Source organism: Caloenas nicobarica, chromosome 4, assembly GCF_036013445.1.
Source record: "Caloenas nicobarica isolate bCalNic1 chromosome 4, bCalNic1.hap1, whole genome shotgun sequence".
In the NCBI taxonomy this organism is placed as follows: Eukaryota; Metazoa; Chordata; class Aves; order Columbiformes; family Columbidae; genus Caloenas; species Caloenas nicobarica.
The window spans coordinates 54,320,824-54,337,376 of NC_088248.1; the positions used below are offsets into that span (position 1 = coordinate 54,320,824).

Here is a 16,553-nt window from a genome sequence, read left to right on the forward strand (position 1 = left end):
TACCAAAACCCGTAGCATTAAGTAATCATTTACCAGAGGGCAGAATGGTTGGGGACTGACTGTGATATGGCATATGGACTTTGCAAAAATAAATTTTATACCTAATGTCTAGTGAACACAAGCATAATTGAAAATATGCTTTTTCACTTTATTTTCTAAATTAGGTTAGGAACATGCTGTTTAGTGAGGATGTTTTGGTGCTTTTTGTCTGGCTTGAGGCTCATCTCTATAATTTTATTTGTGATATTTGGTGTTTGTGCATGGGGAAGGCAGCAGGTCAGTAATGCCGCACAGAGCGATGATTTAAAGCATGCTTTGCAGTGCGTCCCTTGCGTGCCCAAGCTGTCACAGTCCGACAGCAGCTTGGGCACCCGCCCTGTTTGGGAGGACCCCTGTACTGATTTTACTTCTCCTGCAAGCACGTTGAATGCAGCTGGTTTTTGAGGATTTAAACCGAAGGTGGCTGCTTGAGCTACTCAGTCACTTGTGCTGCTGGTCTGGTTTCCAGGCTCCCGCTGCCTTGCTGGCCCGGAGGGTGGCCGCCTGAGTTTCTTCTGGTAACCTGCACCTTTGCAAGCTCAGTAGTTTTCATTAATCCCTCCTTGACTTTTCATAAACGAAAGCTCTACAGTGGGACTTGTTTTTGTTTTGCAGCTTTCCTGATTTCTGCGACAACCGGAGGGGGTGCTGGTGCCCAGGACTCCAGGACTTGGTGCTCTAGTACGGGCTTCCCACCCACGAGCTGGGAAGAGTAAGTAACATGTTCCACGTCCAAGGATCTTCTGGGGTCGTGGGGCTCTTTCTGCACTTTTCTTGTCCCACATCTCAAATGTGGAAATCTCAGATTTCTCCCAGCACAGAGACCAGAGGTGCCTTGATTTTTATGCAGTATTTACATTGTTTATCATGATGTTTGATAACAAAGATGCTCCAGCTCTTTTAGTACTCCAGCAAGAGCAGTTCTTGGTTTATCCATTCTTGCAGATTAGCTAGATTTGTGCAACAGAACACTACAACATGCTCTGCCAGTTCATGTGAGGAAAGGCTGTGTGCAACAGAGGTGTTTCATAGTAGTGCTGTTCATCTGTGGTGTCAGTGGTGTTATGTGTTAATGCAGACACCCGTGTTGGATTTCAACGTACTGTGCAGCAGAAGTGCAGTCCCCTGTGATGTGTTCAAATGGTTCCGTGTGGGTCTTGGAGCGGGAGGGAGGTCCACAGCAGCAGCTGCTTTGTGGCACCTGAGGCCATCGATGTGGAGGAGTTATCTGGTGGGACATACTTCCCAGTACCTGGCAAGCCTCAGGGCTGCTCATCTTCGGAAATAAGCTGTGTGAGAGATCTGGCATTGCCTGCCCACAAGGAAAGTGCTGCTAGCTGGAAGTCTTGGGCTAAGCATCTCTGTAGGTTTGCCTGCACCATACAAGCAGTTGTACTGGCAGAGTCCTGTGGAGAAACTGTGCTATTTGCTGCCAGAGGGAGGAAGTTTTTCCATCAGGATTGCTGTTCCACCTTCCTGAAATGCAGCAAGACTCTTCAGGGTTTTTGCTGATGTGATCCTTACAAGGGTGTTATTTTGTACAGTCCTAACTGATGGACGTGAGCTGGCAGAGTTCTCAAATGTACGGCAGCCTTGTAACCACTGAGTAAATCTTATGCATGCCTCAGGTTGTTGCTTTACTTGCGGGGTGCATAGCTGCAAACCCTTATCCTGTAAGATTCCTCCTTAGCTGGTTAGTTAAAATGCAGAGGGGAGATAAATGCTAGTACCTAGCTGAGACATTGATTTAGAAAATGATCTTTCATGCTGCATGTTACTTTTCCCAAAGAATTCCTTCTTTACAAGGGACTTCTCATCCCGAAGAATTTCAGAGGTTTTATGTTTGTGGGGTTTTTAAATGTATTTTATTTCCCTCCCTTAGATAAAGCTACGCTCTGGTGAGACAGGATATTTCTTATTAAAGTAGTCTTTGCACAAAAAGAATGATGAGACTCTAGCCAGGGCTAGTCTCACGTTGGTACACAGTTGCATGAGACACGAACGTTTTAGCCAGTGCAGTGAGATGGCTCTTTAGGGCTTACATAAGGGTTCGGGGTTAGTCTTAGTCTTCATGCTTTTTGTGTATGTTAATGTCGTGGTTTAACCCAAGCTAGCAATACAACCGCGGTAGCTGCTCGCTTGCCCACTCTCCCCCTGCCTCCCCAATAGAGGAGAGAATCAAAAGGGAAGGGAGACACTGGGATTGAGATAAACACAGTTTAATAAAATAACAAAATACTAATACACTACTAGTAAATATATATATATAAAATAGGAATAAAAGATAGTCAAGGCAATTCCTCACGGCTGTGCCCCAGAGCAAGCTAGAGGTCAAGAGCAGCAACCCAGATGGTCCCAACTCCCATCTCCCCTTAAATACAAAGCATGACACTAATGGGATGGAATACTCTCATTGACCAGTCTGGATGTCAGTCAAGCTCTGCCCCATCCATGCCCCCCTTCCTCGATGCCTCACACCTGTGGGCAGAGCGCTCAGAGTGTCCTTGGCTCTCAGACCAGAGCAATTAAAAACATTAGCTCTGTGCTGGGCTGTTATCTTCTTGTTCTCAAACTAAGTCCAAATAATGAGCGTGCTAGCTATGAAAAAGAAAGGTTTCTAACTGCATGAAGAAAATTAACCCATCTTCAGTCAAACCAGCACAGTTAATCAAGCAGACTTAGTGGTCTTGTAATACACAGGAGGCCGGGCTAACGATGCAGCTTTTCTTTCCAAGTTGTTTTTCTTTAGTCTCTATACCTACTTGTCAGAGCCTCGATTCTTCCATGGGAACCGAGCAGTATTCTTCTAAAACATAGAGTTGCCATGCGAATTATTAATTTGTCGTGTATGCTAGGTCATTCTCACGTCTTTTTTCTCTCTCTCCTCTTCCTTCTCCCTCCTCTTCTCTTCATCCTTTCCCTTTCACTAGAAGAGCCTGTAATTCCTCTTCCTGTCTTGAGTCATTTTGTATATCAGTAAGGGAATCTCATAATTTCCTTTAAAACTGATTCCAGTCTTTTCCCTGAGGAAGAAGCTGTTGAGTTGAGGACCTTCACCTTAGTAGGACCAGTCACCCTGCCTCATCTTGCTTTGCTTTGTGGCCATGTCCAGTTCCTCAAGGGGCTGTCAGTCAGAGCATCTCTAGGTGAATTGCTCACTGCGTGATGCTTGGCTGGCCTCTGTTTTACTGTCAGGAAGCCGGGGCACAGTGCAACCATTGGCCTGGTGCTAGCTGAGTGTCTTGCAGGCAGCTTTGTGAGACCACCGCTGCTAATCTGTAATCAACATTATGTGATTCTCATGGCAGACTGCTTTCATGCTGAGGGGAGTGGTGATTCAGTCATTGATTAATGCAGTTGAAACTCTTCACCCCAGTTGCTCAGGGAGGATGCAGCTTGCCAGATATCAGCTTTTCAAATTAAAATGAAAGTTTACTCATTTTGTGATAACTGTGAGTTTTGGAGGTAATGGAGTTAGTGTGGGTTCAACTAACCGAGCAGCTATCCCTGCTTTTCAGAGTCTTTTAGCAAGCCTTGCAGAAACGGGATGGGTGTCATGCTCACAGTGGAGCTGGTGCTCACCGCGTTGTCTCTGACGTCACAGATGCTGTAGCATAAACTAATTCTTTTCCAGACTTCCCTGGATTAATACTTACATGTTTAACATATCTATAGAATGCATTTTAAAGGCAGAAATCTATGCCGAGAACATATGGTGTGGATGCAGCAATATCTCAGGTTGTCCTTCAGGCCACATCAGCATCTTCAGCCATACCCCAGTGGCATCTCTGCTGCTAATAACAAGAGAGTTCAGTTTTCACAGCTGTTCCAGTATTTCTGCTGAGGCAGTAATTTCTGTAGTGTGTGTCCCTCTCTGTTACGGGTCAAACCAAAGTCAACGATTTGTTTCATAGGCTAGTAGAAGATCCATGGTTGCTCCCACCTCAGGATGTACTCGTATTGATGACACCTCTTTAGTAAAACAGTTTGTTACTAAGAGTCATTTGAAACTGTTGGCTACAAAGCAACCTGGTTGCTTGAACCTGAACTTCAGGTCCAAGTGTGGCCCAAAAGACAAGTGTGCTGTGATGCTTTGTAGGGAGCCTGTAGGAGGTGAGTTGAATGGGTCCTATTCTAGTTGACCTCGGCTCAGCCTATTTTGGCACTCTTAGTAGAGGAGCTGAAATCATAGATCATCTGTAGTACTTGTTGCCTGGCAAATATGGTTGCGGTACCTCCATGGTAGCTCCCCAGGAGTGTGCTGCAAGCCCGCTTATGCGGCTCAGCAGAGCTTATCAGAAAGTTCCTGCTATGTTATCATCATGTTGGACTGCAGAGAATACCTGCTTGTTTGTGGAAGATGTTATTCACAAAATCAGGCTAATTCTCTGGTGCCTGATTTGATAATAATAGTAATAGGTTGCGAAGGAGGCCCTGGGGGAACTTCTCAAATTGCAGCAGGTGAATGGAATAGCCTGTGCTTGTGTTCCCAATGTTGTCATCGTTCACCTTTTGCCACTGGTAACAGCAGCAGCAGATGTAGTAGTGGGTAGTGTAGGACATGGTTCAGCCTTTTTTACTACCTTAGTATATCATGCTTTCAGAAAGAAATAAATTTCTTGCTATATTGAAAGCAACTGTCCTTGCAAACCAAGGATGCAGCTCTTGGCCTTTGGGGATGGTGTTGTAGGAGGGGACAGACCTGAAAAGAAATAATTGAATCTTAGCTGTTTGTTTGTCTTGAGCTGGTAGTTTGTTGTCCCCAGACTCATTTGTCAAAAAATGGAAATTGGTACCATGAGGTAGAAATGAACTGTATTTTAGAAAATGTTAAATAAAATAGCTTTTTTAATGAAGTGTTGCAATATTTAACGTGATTATTCATGGCTCACTTAGGATTTGGAAGCATCAGTGACAACATGAAACTCAATTCTGATTATCCTGACAGACGTTTAATTATTAAAAAGTTGTTTTTTCCAAAGAATAAGTTCTTCTGTCAAGAAAGGTGGAACTCTTTTGCGATAGCTGCAGTTAATGAACCATATCTTGACTTGTGACTCAGGTAATACATTTTTCTTTTTGGGTGCTGGGAATCATTTCCCCTACATTGTCACAGAAAAACATGGCATGTGGCCTGTCAGCTTAGGGACAATTTACGCTCTACTGCAGCAGTTGTCAGTACATCATCAGATGTGAAGGGGGTACCCAGGAATATGCTTATATTTTTCTAAATGTACATCATCATTAGCTTTGAGGAAAGAATTAAAGAGCCCAAACAAGAGCCTATCTTATAACTACTCTTCTGTTGTTTGTGCAAGTGATTTTGGTGACTGACACCAGCATAAAACTGGATTCAGATGCAGCGCAGGTTGTGTCCCTGCATCGCTCAACATACAAAAAGCCTGACCAAAGTTTCGTCTCAGTCTGCTAGACATAGGTTTCAAATACTCTTTTATTTAAATAAACTACAAATCCTGCATTATGTGACTTGACTGTCTCTTGTAGCCTTTATTTTTGAGGGAAGATGAGGTTAAACAAGGACTTTGACCAAAACTCCAATATAACTTTCATTGTAATTACTACTTTATTAATTTTTCAGAAGTATTTCAGGATGACATTGATGCATGATCATGAGGTTTTGTTACAGAGCAATAGAGGTAGTAGTTTATGTAGCTTCCTTCTAGAAAGATGTAAAAAAGCTCCGGGCTTTTATTTCCTTATTTAATTAACTGACATTAAAGTAATATTTTATCCTATCATGCTGGAGAAATTACTCTTCCCGACATTTCTTTATTTACTAAAATGCTGAGGGGTTTTGTATGGCTGAACATTTGTATAGTCAATAGAGGGGTAGTAAAGAGAGTTCTCTGTATCGAATGGTTCTGCTATAAAACCTGCCAAAACTGGAAACAAAGGAGAGGTGGGTTTATTTTGTCTACCCTATTTGGATACTACATCATTGTTGTCCATATGTGTTCCTAATGACTTTCAATTTTTTTTTTCTCCTTCATATCCCTGTGGGTTAAAAAAGCAAACCAAAACCCAGAGGGCTGAATTGTTTTCTTGTCAAAAATGCAAATGAGTTGCTTGCATCCTACAAATAAGACTCTAGTCCTTCCTTCAGTTCAGCAGTAAAAGAACCATAGAATCATAGAATGTCCTGAGTTGGAAGGGACCCACAAGGATCATCAAGTCCAACTCGTGTCCCTGCATGTGACAACCCCACAGTTCACACCGTGTGTCTGAGGGTGTTGTCCAGTCTCTTCTTGAACACTGTCAGGCTTGGGGCTGTGACACCTCCCTGGGGAGCCTGTTCCAGTGCTCCACCACGCACTGCTGATGTTCTAGAGCTGTAGCTGTTGTCCAGTTATGATAAATTGAGACATTGACACATGCTTGGTAACTGTACAAAGAAAAAAAAGGGCTTTTTAAGAAAAAAAAAAAAAGGTAGTAGAAACTGAAATCCTGAATCATGCTTCAGAAATAGCTCATCTGCTTTCAGTCATTTGTGCATTTGACCACTTCATAGAAGTCAGAAGGCCAAGAAATTGTACAGAAGGCAGAGGTAAAAATCTGTTCATAAAGTTTCTTCCAAATCCTATAAGAGCCATCTTATCCTTTGACACTTGATACTCTAAATCTTAGGTGTTCCTTTATATTGTTGTTTGGTTTGTTGTGTTGTTGGAGTTTTGGGGGTTTTTTTTGTGTGGTTTTTTGTTTTGTTTTTTGGGGAGGTGTGTGTTTGGTTTTTGTTTGTTTGTTTTTGGGTGGGTTGGTTGGTTGGTTTTTTAAGCTACTTTGTGTTCTGGATATTCGTGTTATTCGCTAACTATGCAGTTTTATAAACCTGCTGTATTTCTCTCCTGAGGTGGTTGTTTAGATTCTTGTTGACTTCTTGGTGAATTCCCAGAAAAATTGTTGATGCTCTTTTTCTAATAAAAAAAGAATAAATCACATGAGAGAAAAGTATCTCCTGTTCAGATAATTGACCCCATCATATTACACAATTCATAACTCTAAAGATTATTTTATTAGATGATTTTTATACCCTTTTGGAAGGCCATTCTTGGACCACCTTTCTCTTATGTTGGATGTGTTCTAATATCCAGCCTAAATTTACCAATGACTGCTTTACATGCACATGTTTATTGTGCCGACGTTACACTTCAAAGTTTTTGTTGCTTCTCTCAGCCTTCGCTTTGCTGTAAGCCAAACCCTTAATATCTTTGTATGAGATAGAAATCTGGTACCTTGATTATCTTCCAGTTTCCTGTGTTTTCCTGTAATCCCTGGTGTGTGAGGGACCAGATGCTGCCGGGCTAGAAGCAGAGCAGGTATTTGCCTTCCCCTGTGTGTGCGTCATGCTGGCAGCTCAGAGCAGGCCCTGCCCTGCGGATGGAGCTGGGTCTCTTTCTTCCATCACAGCCCAGCACTGGCAGCAAAATTCCTTAGTGATTCCCTCAATAAATGACCTTGTGCCGTGTGTTACATCATTACATTTCTGGTTTGCTCCTTCTCAGCATGCAGTTTTCCTTTTGGTGATTCCATCTTTTACCTAGCAACACTGCGTCCAGATTTTGTGTCAGCAGCAGACTTCACTAATACCTTTTATGACAAGATCATTAATGCCAATGTTAACTGAAATTTCCTTTTATCATCCAAAATTTTCCACTCTTTTGGTTAATTTATGTTTTCTGTTTTCCTCTTATTGTGTCAAAAGGAAAAGTTCCCAGTTTGGTTCCACCGAACCATTTAATTGGACTTTTCTTTGTGTTCCCTCTTGTTAACTTCTCAGAGGTAAACATTTTGTGCTTGCCTCAGTGCATCAAAGCTCCTGTACAATAGCTTTAATGATTGTCAGTTCCCTAAGTCTTCTGGTTTTATGGTCTCCGAAAAACACTTGAAGATACTTCAAGGGCTTGTCTGGGCTGCTGAAGTTTGTATACTGCACCTGAGATCAAAATCAAACATAGAAGAAGCCCGTGTTAGTGTCATACAACTTTCCATTGCCACAGGTAAAATAAGATTTTGGTAAAGTAAGAATTTGCTTCAGCATCATTCCTCTGCTGTGAATCGTAAATTGTATTTTAGCTGGTTGTCCAGTGGTCAGGAAGGAGTTACACACACAAAATATAAATATATATGTATATATAAAGCTTTATATATTTACCTATAAATCAGATACATATATTTTTATCAAAAGTGTGTGTATATCTCTATAAAATGATAAGGTAAACCACGGTTAAACCTTCAAAGGGCTGAATGTAATTTTAGGACTGTATAAATGTAACTACTCCTACATTTTGACACCCTTGAGGTAAACTGTTGTAGAAGAAACTGTACCTTGAAGTTTCAAAATACAACCCACACTACATTTGTTACTACATTTGCTACCACCAGGTCCTCAAAGAGCAGTAACAGTTAATGCTGTGACTGTTGCATTGCAGGCTGGGGATATAATGCGCTTGAGGTAAGTAAAAATAGGAAGCTCTAATGACAGGAGGAATGAGTAATAAGATATTAAAAGAATTGTTGTGATTTTTGGTTTGGTATTTTGCTTTCGAGATGGAAGGAGTGGAGGCTGCTTGGGGCAGCAATAAGGGAAGTCACAGGAGGTATTCGCGAGTGGTGGAACAACTGTTCCAGAAGGAACTTTTCGAAGAAATATCAGCACGGGTTTTTTTGTATTGCTTTATGGTTTTCTTCTTCTGTCCTCACACCCTGGAAACCAACTGAACTCAGCTTTATCTTGTGCTCAGCTTGTCTTTTGAGGGCTTTCAGTAACCATGGGAGTTCGAAACAGCCTTGGCTTGAAATCCTGGTCTTCTGGCAGTCGGCGGGTTCTGCTGTGCTCACTGCTGCCATGGAAGGGTAAATCAGGGAGTGCGGATTAGATCATTTAGATGCAAACAGGCGGGGAGGGTAAACCGGGAATTTTTGTCTTGAGTAATAAATAATAAATAAATAATATTACATTTCAGTATTTAATGGAAGACACCAGCGAGGTGAAGGTGGTGATGTTTGGTTTTGTTTTCCTGTCTGAACAGTTGATGAGCATTTTTGGCTTAGCAGATACATCAGTTTGGAGGGTGAAGCTGTGGCTCATCCCATTAGCCAGTTAAGAGCTGGCAAACAGAAATTATGACATTTTTCTGGAGTTTCTTGTTCTGTTTTGTCTCTGCCTCCAAGTTTTGCATCCATTCTTGGAAGTACAGCAGCAATGTTGTGTTTATTCCTACAAGATATGAGGGGGAAAAGTGGAGAGTAGTGTTGGAGTGCTGTAACAGAAAGCCTAGCTGTGCTTGAAAAGGTTCCCACAGAAGACAGAAGCACAGTGGCATCTCTAACTTCAGAAGAAATCAGCACCTTCTTGTTCAGAATTACTGCTGTTACCTGACAGCTTTGAAAAATGCTTTTTGCTGATCTTGGTGTAAATGAGATTCAAAATGCATCCCTACAACCCTAAATACCGCCCTCTTGTTTTAGGCTTTACGGGAAGACCTGCGTTACCTGGCGATGATTGCTTTGATCGTGCAATGCCTTTGCAGGCCAGCGTGGCTCCACCGCTTGCCAGGCTTCCCTCTGGCCCCCAGCCCGATCACGCTGCAGCCCCGGGGGCGCAGAGCACGGCAGCAGCATAACAAACCATCAATATCGTAGACAGTGTTTTTCTTCATGTTAAAATATATATGGACTGTATAGTTGCAAGTAAAATATCCTGATGCTTGCTTTTACTGTTTGGTTGAACAAAATCTGCATTAAGATAACTTAATATAGAATAAAAATATATAATATAAAAAGATCTAAAAAGCAGGTGTGTTTTACTGAGAAAGTATCTATTGTCTTTGCAGGGGATTAGGGTGAGGAATGACTTGGATTCATCTTGCTCTACATGATCTCGCGGTAGAACTATTGAAATGCTAAATTTTAGGGAAACACATTTTTGAGTTAGGTACTCTGTGACAAATCCTGATATATGAATTAGGGACACCATAGGAATTTTGTTCAAGAGACTAACAGTGGTGATATCCTCCAGAACAGGGTGGGAAATAATAACATCCATCCCAACATAGTGTGCGGGAACCCCAAGTAAACAGCCAGGTGACATAGTACCTGGAAAAGGTGACCAAGAATAAGAAAAGCCCTCGTGAAAGCCTGAAGAGGGAAAGCATCCAAATAGGAGGAAGTTAGAAGCACAAAGGCAGCCAAAAAATATAGAGGACAGAGAATTGCAAGCAAGAATGATTGCAAGAAATAAGAATGAGTAGTGTGAATTTGTTGGAAGGAGAAAAGGTGGAGTCACCAGGCTGTTTGGGCAGGACAGGACTTCCCAGGTCTCTCAGCATGACTGGCATCTGGATTACGCTGCATCCTAGAGAGGTGCACATGCAGTAAGCGCATGGCAAGTGCAACAGGGCTGGAGTGCAGGCAGGACATCCATCCCCTTGGCCGTAGGGTTGTGGTGGCTGTTCTGGCTCCTGGAAGGGTTTTATCCCACACCAGCGAGCAACGATGACAGGGAGCGAGTTCTTCAGTGAGCAAAGCCAGGTGGTGGGAGAGCGTAACCTACTGGATGTGAGCGCTCCCAGACAAAACTGGAAAGGTGGATACGTCTCTTGGGTAACAGAAGACTTTAAAAAAATTTTTTAAAAAAAATCTCTGGAATGACAAAGCTTTTTTTTTAAAGAAGGAGGTAGTTATTAGATAAAGAATAATGGATATAAATCATTTGCCTTAAGTTATTACACCCATAATGATAGAAGATATTTGGCTGGTAGACAACATTTTACTTTCTCCAATAAGGCAGTTTGATATGAGAGATCAGATAGTTGTTCCCAGCACAGAAAATGAATGTGTTGCCTCTGTATGCGCCTCCAGAAATCGGCAGCACAAATTCCCAATGGCCTGGCTGTGCGCTTCACTACTTTAAATTGTGTTTCACTAATGTTGTTCTACATGTGATGCTCCAAGTGGCTGCTCTGAGCGCAGGCAAAGTGAGAAGCAGTTTACTGTGGGGAGCATGTTTGCATTATATATGCAAATATGTACATACATATACAAAAATCTGTGTATATACAAATACACGTAGCCTTACAGGCTGTGGGAGGTGGTGGGGTTTTTTTGTGTGGTGTTTTTTGTGGTTTGTTGGGGTTTTTTGTTGTTTATTTGTTTTTAAATCATCCTCTTTCAGTGTCTGCACCCTTTGCTGTAGTGGGCCTGTTTTGTATAGGACCTATGGCACCTGTGTGAGTGGGTTTTTTTTTTTAAAACAATGCAAAGCATTCTTCTTTCCCATTCCCTAGCAGGGCTATTTCCTGGTATTCGAAGCAAGACTTTAAAGGTGAGATTGTGTTGTTTGTCAGAACATCACCCAGCGAGTACGGGAATGTAAGTTCTTGAGTAGGTGTCCCTTGAGAAACTAAATGCAATAACCTTTTTTTCTTTCCGTGCTATGTGCAGCTGTTCCTTGCAAGCATTGTATGATGTAGTCACACTTGAATGACTTCTGTAGGTAATTGCAGTCATCTCTTTTTTTTCATATCCTTTTTCTTGGGCATGTGTAGGTAGGTCTGCTGGCAATCTATTGTATGAGACTATAGCAGCCAGTATGAATGTACTTATAATTGTGTTTGAACACACACGTATTTGTAGCAAATGTTGCTTGTAGAGAACAAAGGAAGGTCAAGGAATCAGCTGGTCATTTAATACCCTCATAAATGGTAGCATGCATGAACAAATAAACCCAAAAAGGCTTTAATGTCCATTAAAAGTATGGAGGTTGGACTATGAGTTGTTTGTCCTCAAACAAAAGATAATGAAATTAGTTCAAGCAAACACGATCCTATGTGCCTGCTGTGTGGATGTAACTCTTGGTTTGACTCATTTAAAAAAAAAGGCACCAGAATTTAGTTGGGTTTTTTTTCAGTAATGTCAAAAGATTAATGCAAGCAAAATGAAACTCTTATGTAGCAGTTTTTAAAAAAAAAAAAAGAAAGAAATATAAAAGAGCCACAGCAAAAGAAGCTCTGTAAAGAAAATGGCTTAGGAAGACGACAGCCTCAGCTGGAAGTCATGGCAGGCCTCTCTGTATGTGATTTATGCCCTCGTTAGGTGAGATGATGAGTGGCTGGTTGCTCTGTCACCACAGCTCCTAGAAAATCCCTGGTGTGAGGTGAAGGGGATAGTGCTTTCAGGTGCTCCCCTGGGTGGCAGGTATGCAGTGATAGCCCTGAGGTTTTGTTTCTATGGTTTTCTCTAATTGCTTGAAGTGTGGGGCTGGTCACCTGAGACAAGTCAGGGAAGAGCATGGAAAAAAAAAAAAAGACAAAAAATAAATCTTCAGGCAGAGCCAAATCAAAACGTTTCTTGAAGAGAAACTATAAGGCTATACGTACATTTGTGTATATGTAGTTTTTAATTTAACTATATAAAGATGTAAAAATCACTGTAAAACATTTTAAAAAGCAATTTTGCAGTAGAATAATAATCAAAATACCCAGAAAGCTTGTTACAAAACATACTTGTTACAAAAGAAATGTGAGTGAGCAAGTTAAAAACCCATACTAAGATGACCTGATCTGTCGTATTAAGTACATTCAGGTTTAACTCAGATTTGTGTGCAGTTGTGGATATATAAGTTGAGTTCACTTAAAACCAAAACAAAACCCAAGCCTGTACATTCATTGTACTTGGATCTTGTGAAAGGAATATTTGAGACCTCCTTCTATTTCATTTACTATTCTCATGGATGTATGTGGAAAACAAGTGCTAGTTTTTGGATGCTTGAGCTGTGGCATTTGGATACCAACAAGGCCAGTCACATTTCTGTGGGAGTTCCCTGAGCTTGGGGAAGCTCAGGATTCCCTCCAAGATTCACCCGGGTGAGTGGGTGTGTTTAAAGGCAGGTTGCTGCCAGTTGTCTTCTACACTGAGATTTCTGAGGCTTAAAATGTGAGATTGAAAATGGTCCTACCTGTGGATCCCCACCTGGTCTCTCCTAAGAGCTTTTTTTTTCCCCATGGTGGACATACTCCTTTAGGAAAAACATACTCTAGTTTAATTCAGCTGTTCAAGAGCATAATTGTGGGGTTTGGGATTTTTAATTTATATCTGTTAGGCTTTTTATTATGGTATGGTGCAGAAGGCTCCCTCTAATGCTGTGCTGCTATGTAGGGAAGGAATAGTATGTCTTAAGTGTAGCCATGTGAGATAAATTAGTGAGTGTTATTGCTTTAGAATCATAGAATCGTAGAATGTCCTGAGCTGGAAGGGACCCACAAGGATCATCAAGTCCAACTCGTGTCCCTGCATGTGACAACCCCACAGTTCACACCGTGTGTCTGAGGGCTTGTCCAGTCTCTTCTTGAACACGGTCAGGTCTGGGGCTGTGACACCTCCCTGGGGAGCCTGTTCCAGTGCTCCAACACCCTCTGGGGAAGAACCTTTTCCTAATGTCCAACCTAAACCTCCCCGGCACATCTTCCTGCCGTTCCCTTGGGTTCTGTCATTGGTCACCAAAGAGGAGAGTTCGGCGCCTGCCCCTCGTCCTCCCCTTGTGAGGAAGCTGTAGACCACGATGAGGTCTCCCCTCAGTCTCCTCTTCTGCAGGCTGAACAAACCAAGTGACTTCAGCCGCTCCTCATACAACTTCCTCTCCAAACCCCTCACCAACTTCATAGCCCTCTTCTGGACACTCTCTAGTAGCTTTATATCCTTTTTACCCTGTGGCGCCCAGAACTGTACACAGTGTGCCAGGTGAGGCTGCACCAGTGCAGAGCAGGAAAACTGTACACCTTCTAGAAAGACAAGAATGCATTTATGAAAAATGAGTCATCTTGCAGCTCCACACCTATTGATCAAGTTCTTTCACAAGCTAGAGAAAATAATTGTAAATACTGTCATCCGGTTACAATTTTTGTTTCCCCTCAGTAATTTATTTTTTTTTTAATCCTTGCACGGCTAAGGACTATTCTGTTGTATTCTGCTATGAATAATGAACTTGGTGCATAGGTATTTGAGGGGAGTAAAAATGTTAATGAATTTGGGGTGAGGGGAGATGTAATTTTTTCTAGTAACAGATATGTTTGGGGAATTTTTATTCCTGTACATCAGGAAAGGGGAAACAGCCATCTGCAATTTTTTCCCTTGTACAACATTAGAATTGTGTTGGATTGGTAGGCCACCACAGAAGTTTGAAAAGGTGTTTTTTGGCCCATGGTAAGGAGTTGTCCCATATTGCCCTACAAAAGGTTTCTTTGCCCTGGAGTTTTCTGATTGAATGTTAATTGTATTGTTTACTACTCACTTTTCATCTTAACAGCCAGAATTATCCTTCTTGTTGCAAGAACCTTCTCATTGATTCACTCAACTTGAGGAGAGTTGAACAGGACAGGCTTTGTCTGCACTGATTTGGGAAATAATGGAGATTGTTACCTGTTTTTTTGCACTGTCAGATATGCAGCCTTGTAGGTGTCTGCATTTCAGAAAAAATCGCCAGAGGCTGTAGCAGTGTTACGTGATTGCGTTTGAAGTCATTTGAAGCACAAGCTGCCATGGGACCCGTCCTTTCCGCTTGCCCTCACTAGCTACCAATACTATTGCAACCACTGTGAGCCAGTTCAGGTGCCCAGTCTGGCTGAAAATATGTCTTTATATGGAGTTTTCAGCTTTGCTGGCTTCCAGACCAGCTCTCCGGAGAATTGTATGGATGCCAATATATATAAAAGGCTTATCTAATTCAGGAGTGAGCTGGTGTTCTGCTCAATCAGGGAACTGATAAATCTGAAGATGGGTGGAAATCTCACGGTTTCAGTGCAGTGCTGTTTCATCTGTATCCTGATATTTCTCTCAATTTCCTGGATAGAACAAGCTTGTGCTTGTAGCAGCAGTCTGAGATAGTAAAAATCCCTGGTGAATTAGAAAAAATGCTGCCCAGAATTTGTTGCTTTTTTGGTCCTTCCAGCAAGGCAGAGAATGAAATAACTGGAAATGTATCTTTATAAATTGTGTGGTTGACGTGCAATGCGTATTGGAAAACACCTGGGAATATGGAGGCTATTCAAATAGACTAAGAGAAAGATAAAGCTGAAAATCAGTTGAAAGCTGTATTTTAATACAAAATCTTATACCAAGGAATGAACAGTGGGACTTGGTTTTAGACTGAACGATTTTATGCTAGTTATATGACAGGTTCGGTAGCATTTCAGTTGGGATTTTGAAGTTGTGGTTTGTTATTCCAAACTGACCGTAAGATGTGCTATGCATTTCTTGTTTGCTTGGGTTTTTGATACTTCAGGAAAACTGATACACTAGTAAAAGCCTGTATTCTTGTAAAGACACTTTGGTTTTTAGGGGCAGATTCAAAGCGATCAGTGTTATATAGCATGCATAAGTTTTGCTTCTATAGTGAGCTGTTCATAACGTTGTTGCTTACCGATTGCTTCACAAAATTTAAGACAACATTGTTATTAAATCTCACCTAGTGGCTAACTAGGTGTATTTAAAGCCGAAAGCAAAGTCTTTCCTACTGTGTTTGTCGTTCTGCCTGTATTGTGGGCCAAAAAAGCTACAGTATGACCTGAGACTGCTTTGTGCCTCAAAATTTATGTGAGCTTATTAATGGAGGCCAACCACTAATAATAAATTTGTGCTGCGTGTATAGCACAACAGTTCATCTCCTCTGACAACATGACTATGAATAATTTATAGATGTAGTTATCCTGAAATTTGTAGGGGTCATTAGCATTTTAATGAAAAAGAGATAGCTGATGTACTAAATCTTCACTTTTTTTTTTTTCTCTTCTCCCTCAGTTAAGCATTTCGATCTGCCCTTTGGAAGCAGCTGACTGCGTGCGGTAATGTGCTGACTGGCACTATGGGCAGGCGGTACCCGGGGGCTCACTATCGGCCAAGCAGCTCATGTATGTATGCAATTGCTCTAATTTATTTGTCGCTTTATTACTTTTGAAGGCTGCTAAGTTTATAAATTTTGAAATAGTTTTTATAAAAGATGATGATATATTCTAATTGATGCCAACTCTCCTGTGCATATACCCAAATGGTAAGTTTATTGATTTATGTTTAAACTGCAAAGGTGTTTTCTAGACCATTAAAAAGCGGCTTGTGATGTGACTTGGTCAAGTCTACTGCAGTGTGCTGTGTTTTGTGTTCAAGGTCTTCAACTTCATTTATTATAGGGTTCACAAGCTTAGCTGCTATTCCTCTACAATCCCATCCCAAGTTTTTAGTACCAGGTACCTTCAAATTAACAAACTGCTTGGGCTTATCCTAAAATGTCACTGTGCACTATGGCTTTAGTTGCTTACAACCGTGGCTAACATCTCCAGTTCAGATTATTCATCTGCTTGAGTTTAATACTACTGATGTTGTTTTTTCCTCTGAATTGTCTCCTGTGTATTACCTTATCTCTTACTGAAAATTGTCTTCTGTAAAAGTGCAAAAGCAACTCCTAAAATTTATGCATGTTTCATTGAGTAAGCAGATGTCTCTCATGC

At 41.5% G+C, this 16,553-nt stretch overlaps 1 protein-coding gene across 16 annotated transcripts in view; it reads left to right on the forward strand.

Annotated features, from left to right (window-relative positions):
* The window catches only part of APBB2 (amyloid beta precursor protein binding family B member 2), a 179,568-nt gene that overhangs the window by 56,278 nt on the left and 106,737 nt on the right, over positions 1-16,553 (forward strand). For 10 of the 16 annotated variants that reach the window (XR_010606085.1, XM_065633108.1, XM_065633110.1 and 7 more), the window contains 2 exons: positions 655-751; positions 15,850-15,959. Coding sequence is in view for 9 of the 16 variants with exons in the window: in XM_065633108.1 (XP_065489180.1) it covers positions 15,914-15,959 (46 nt within the window). In the remaining 7 variants the exon portion in view is untranslated. Of the gene's footprint in view, positions 1-654; positions 752-15,849; positions 15,960-16,553 lie in introns of those variants that run through there. The other 6 variants (XM_065633113.1, XM_065633115.1, XM_065633119.1 and 3 more) reach the window with 1 other exon arrangement.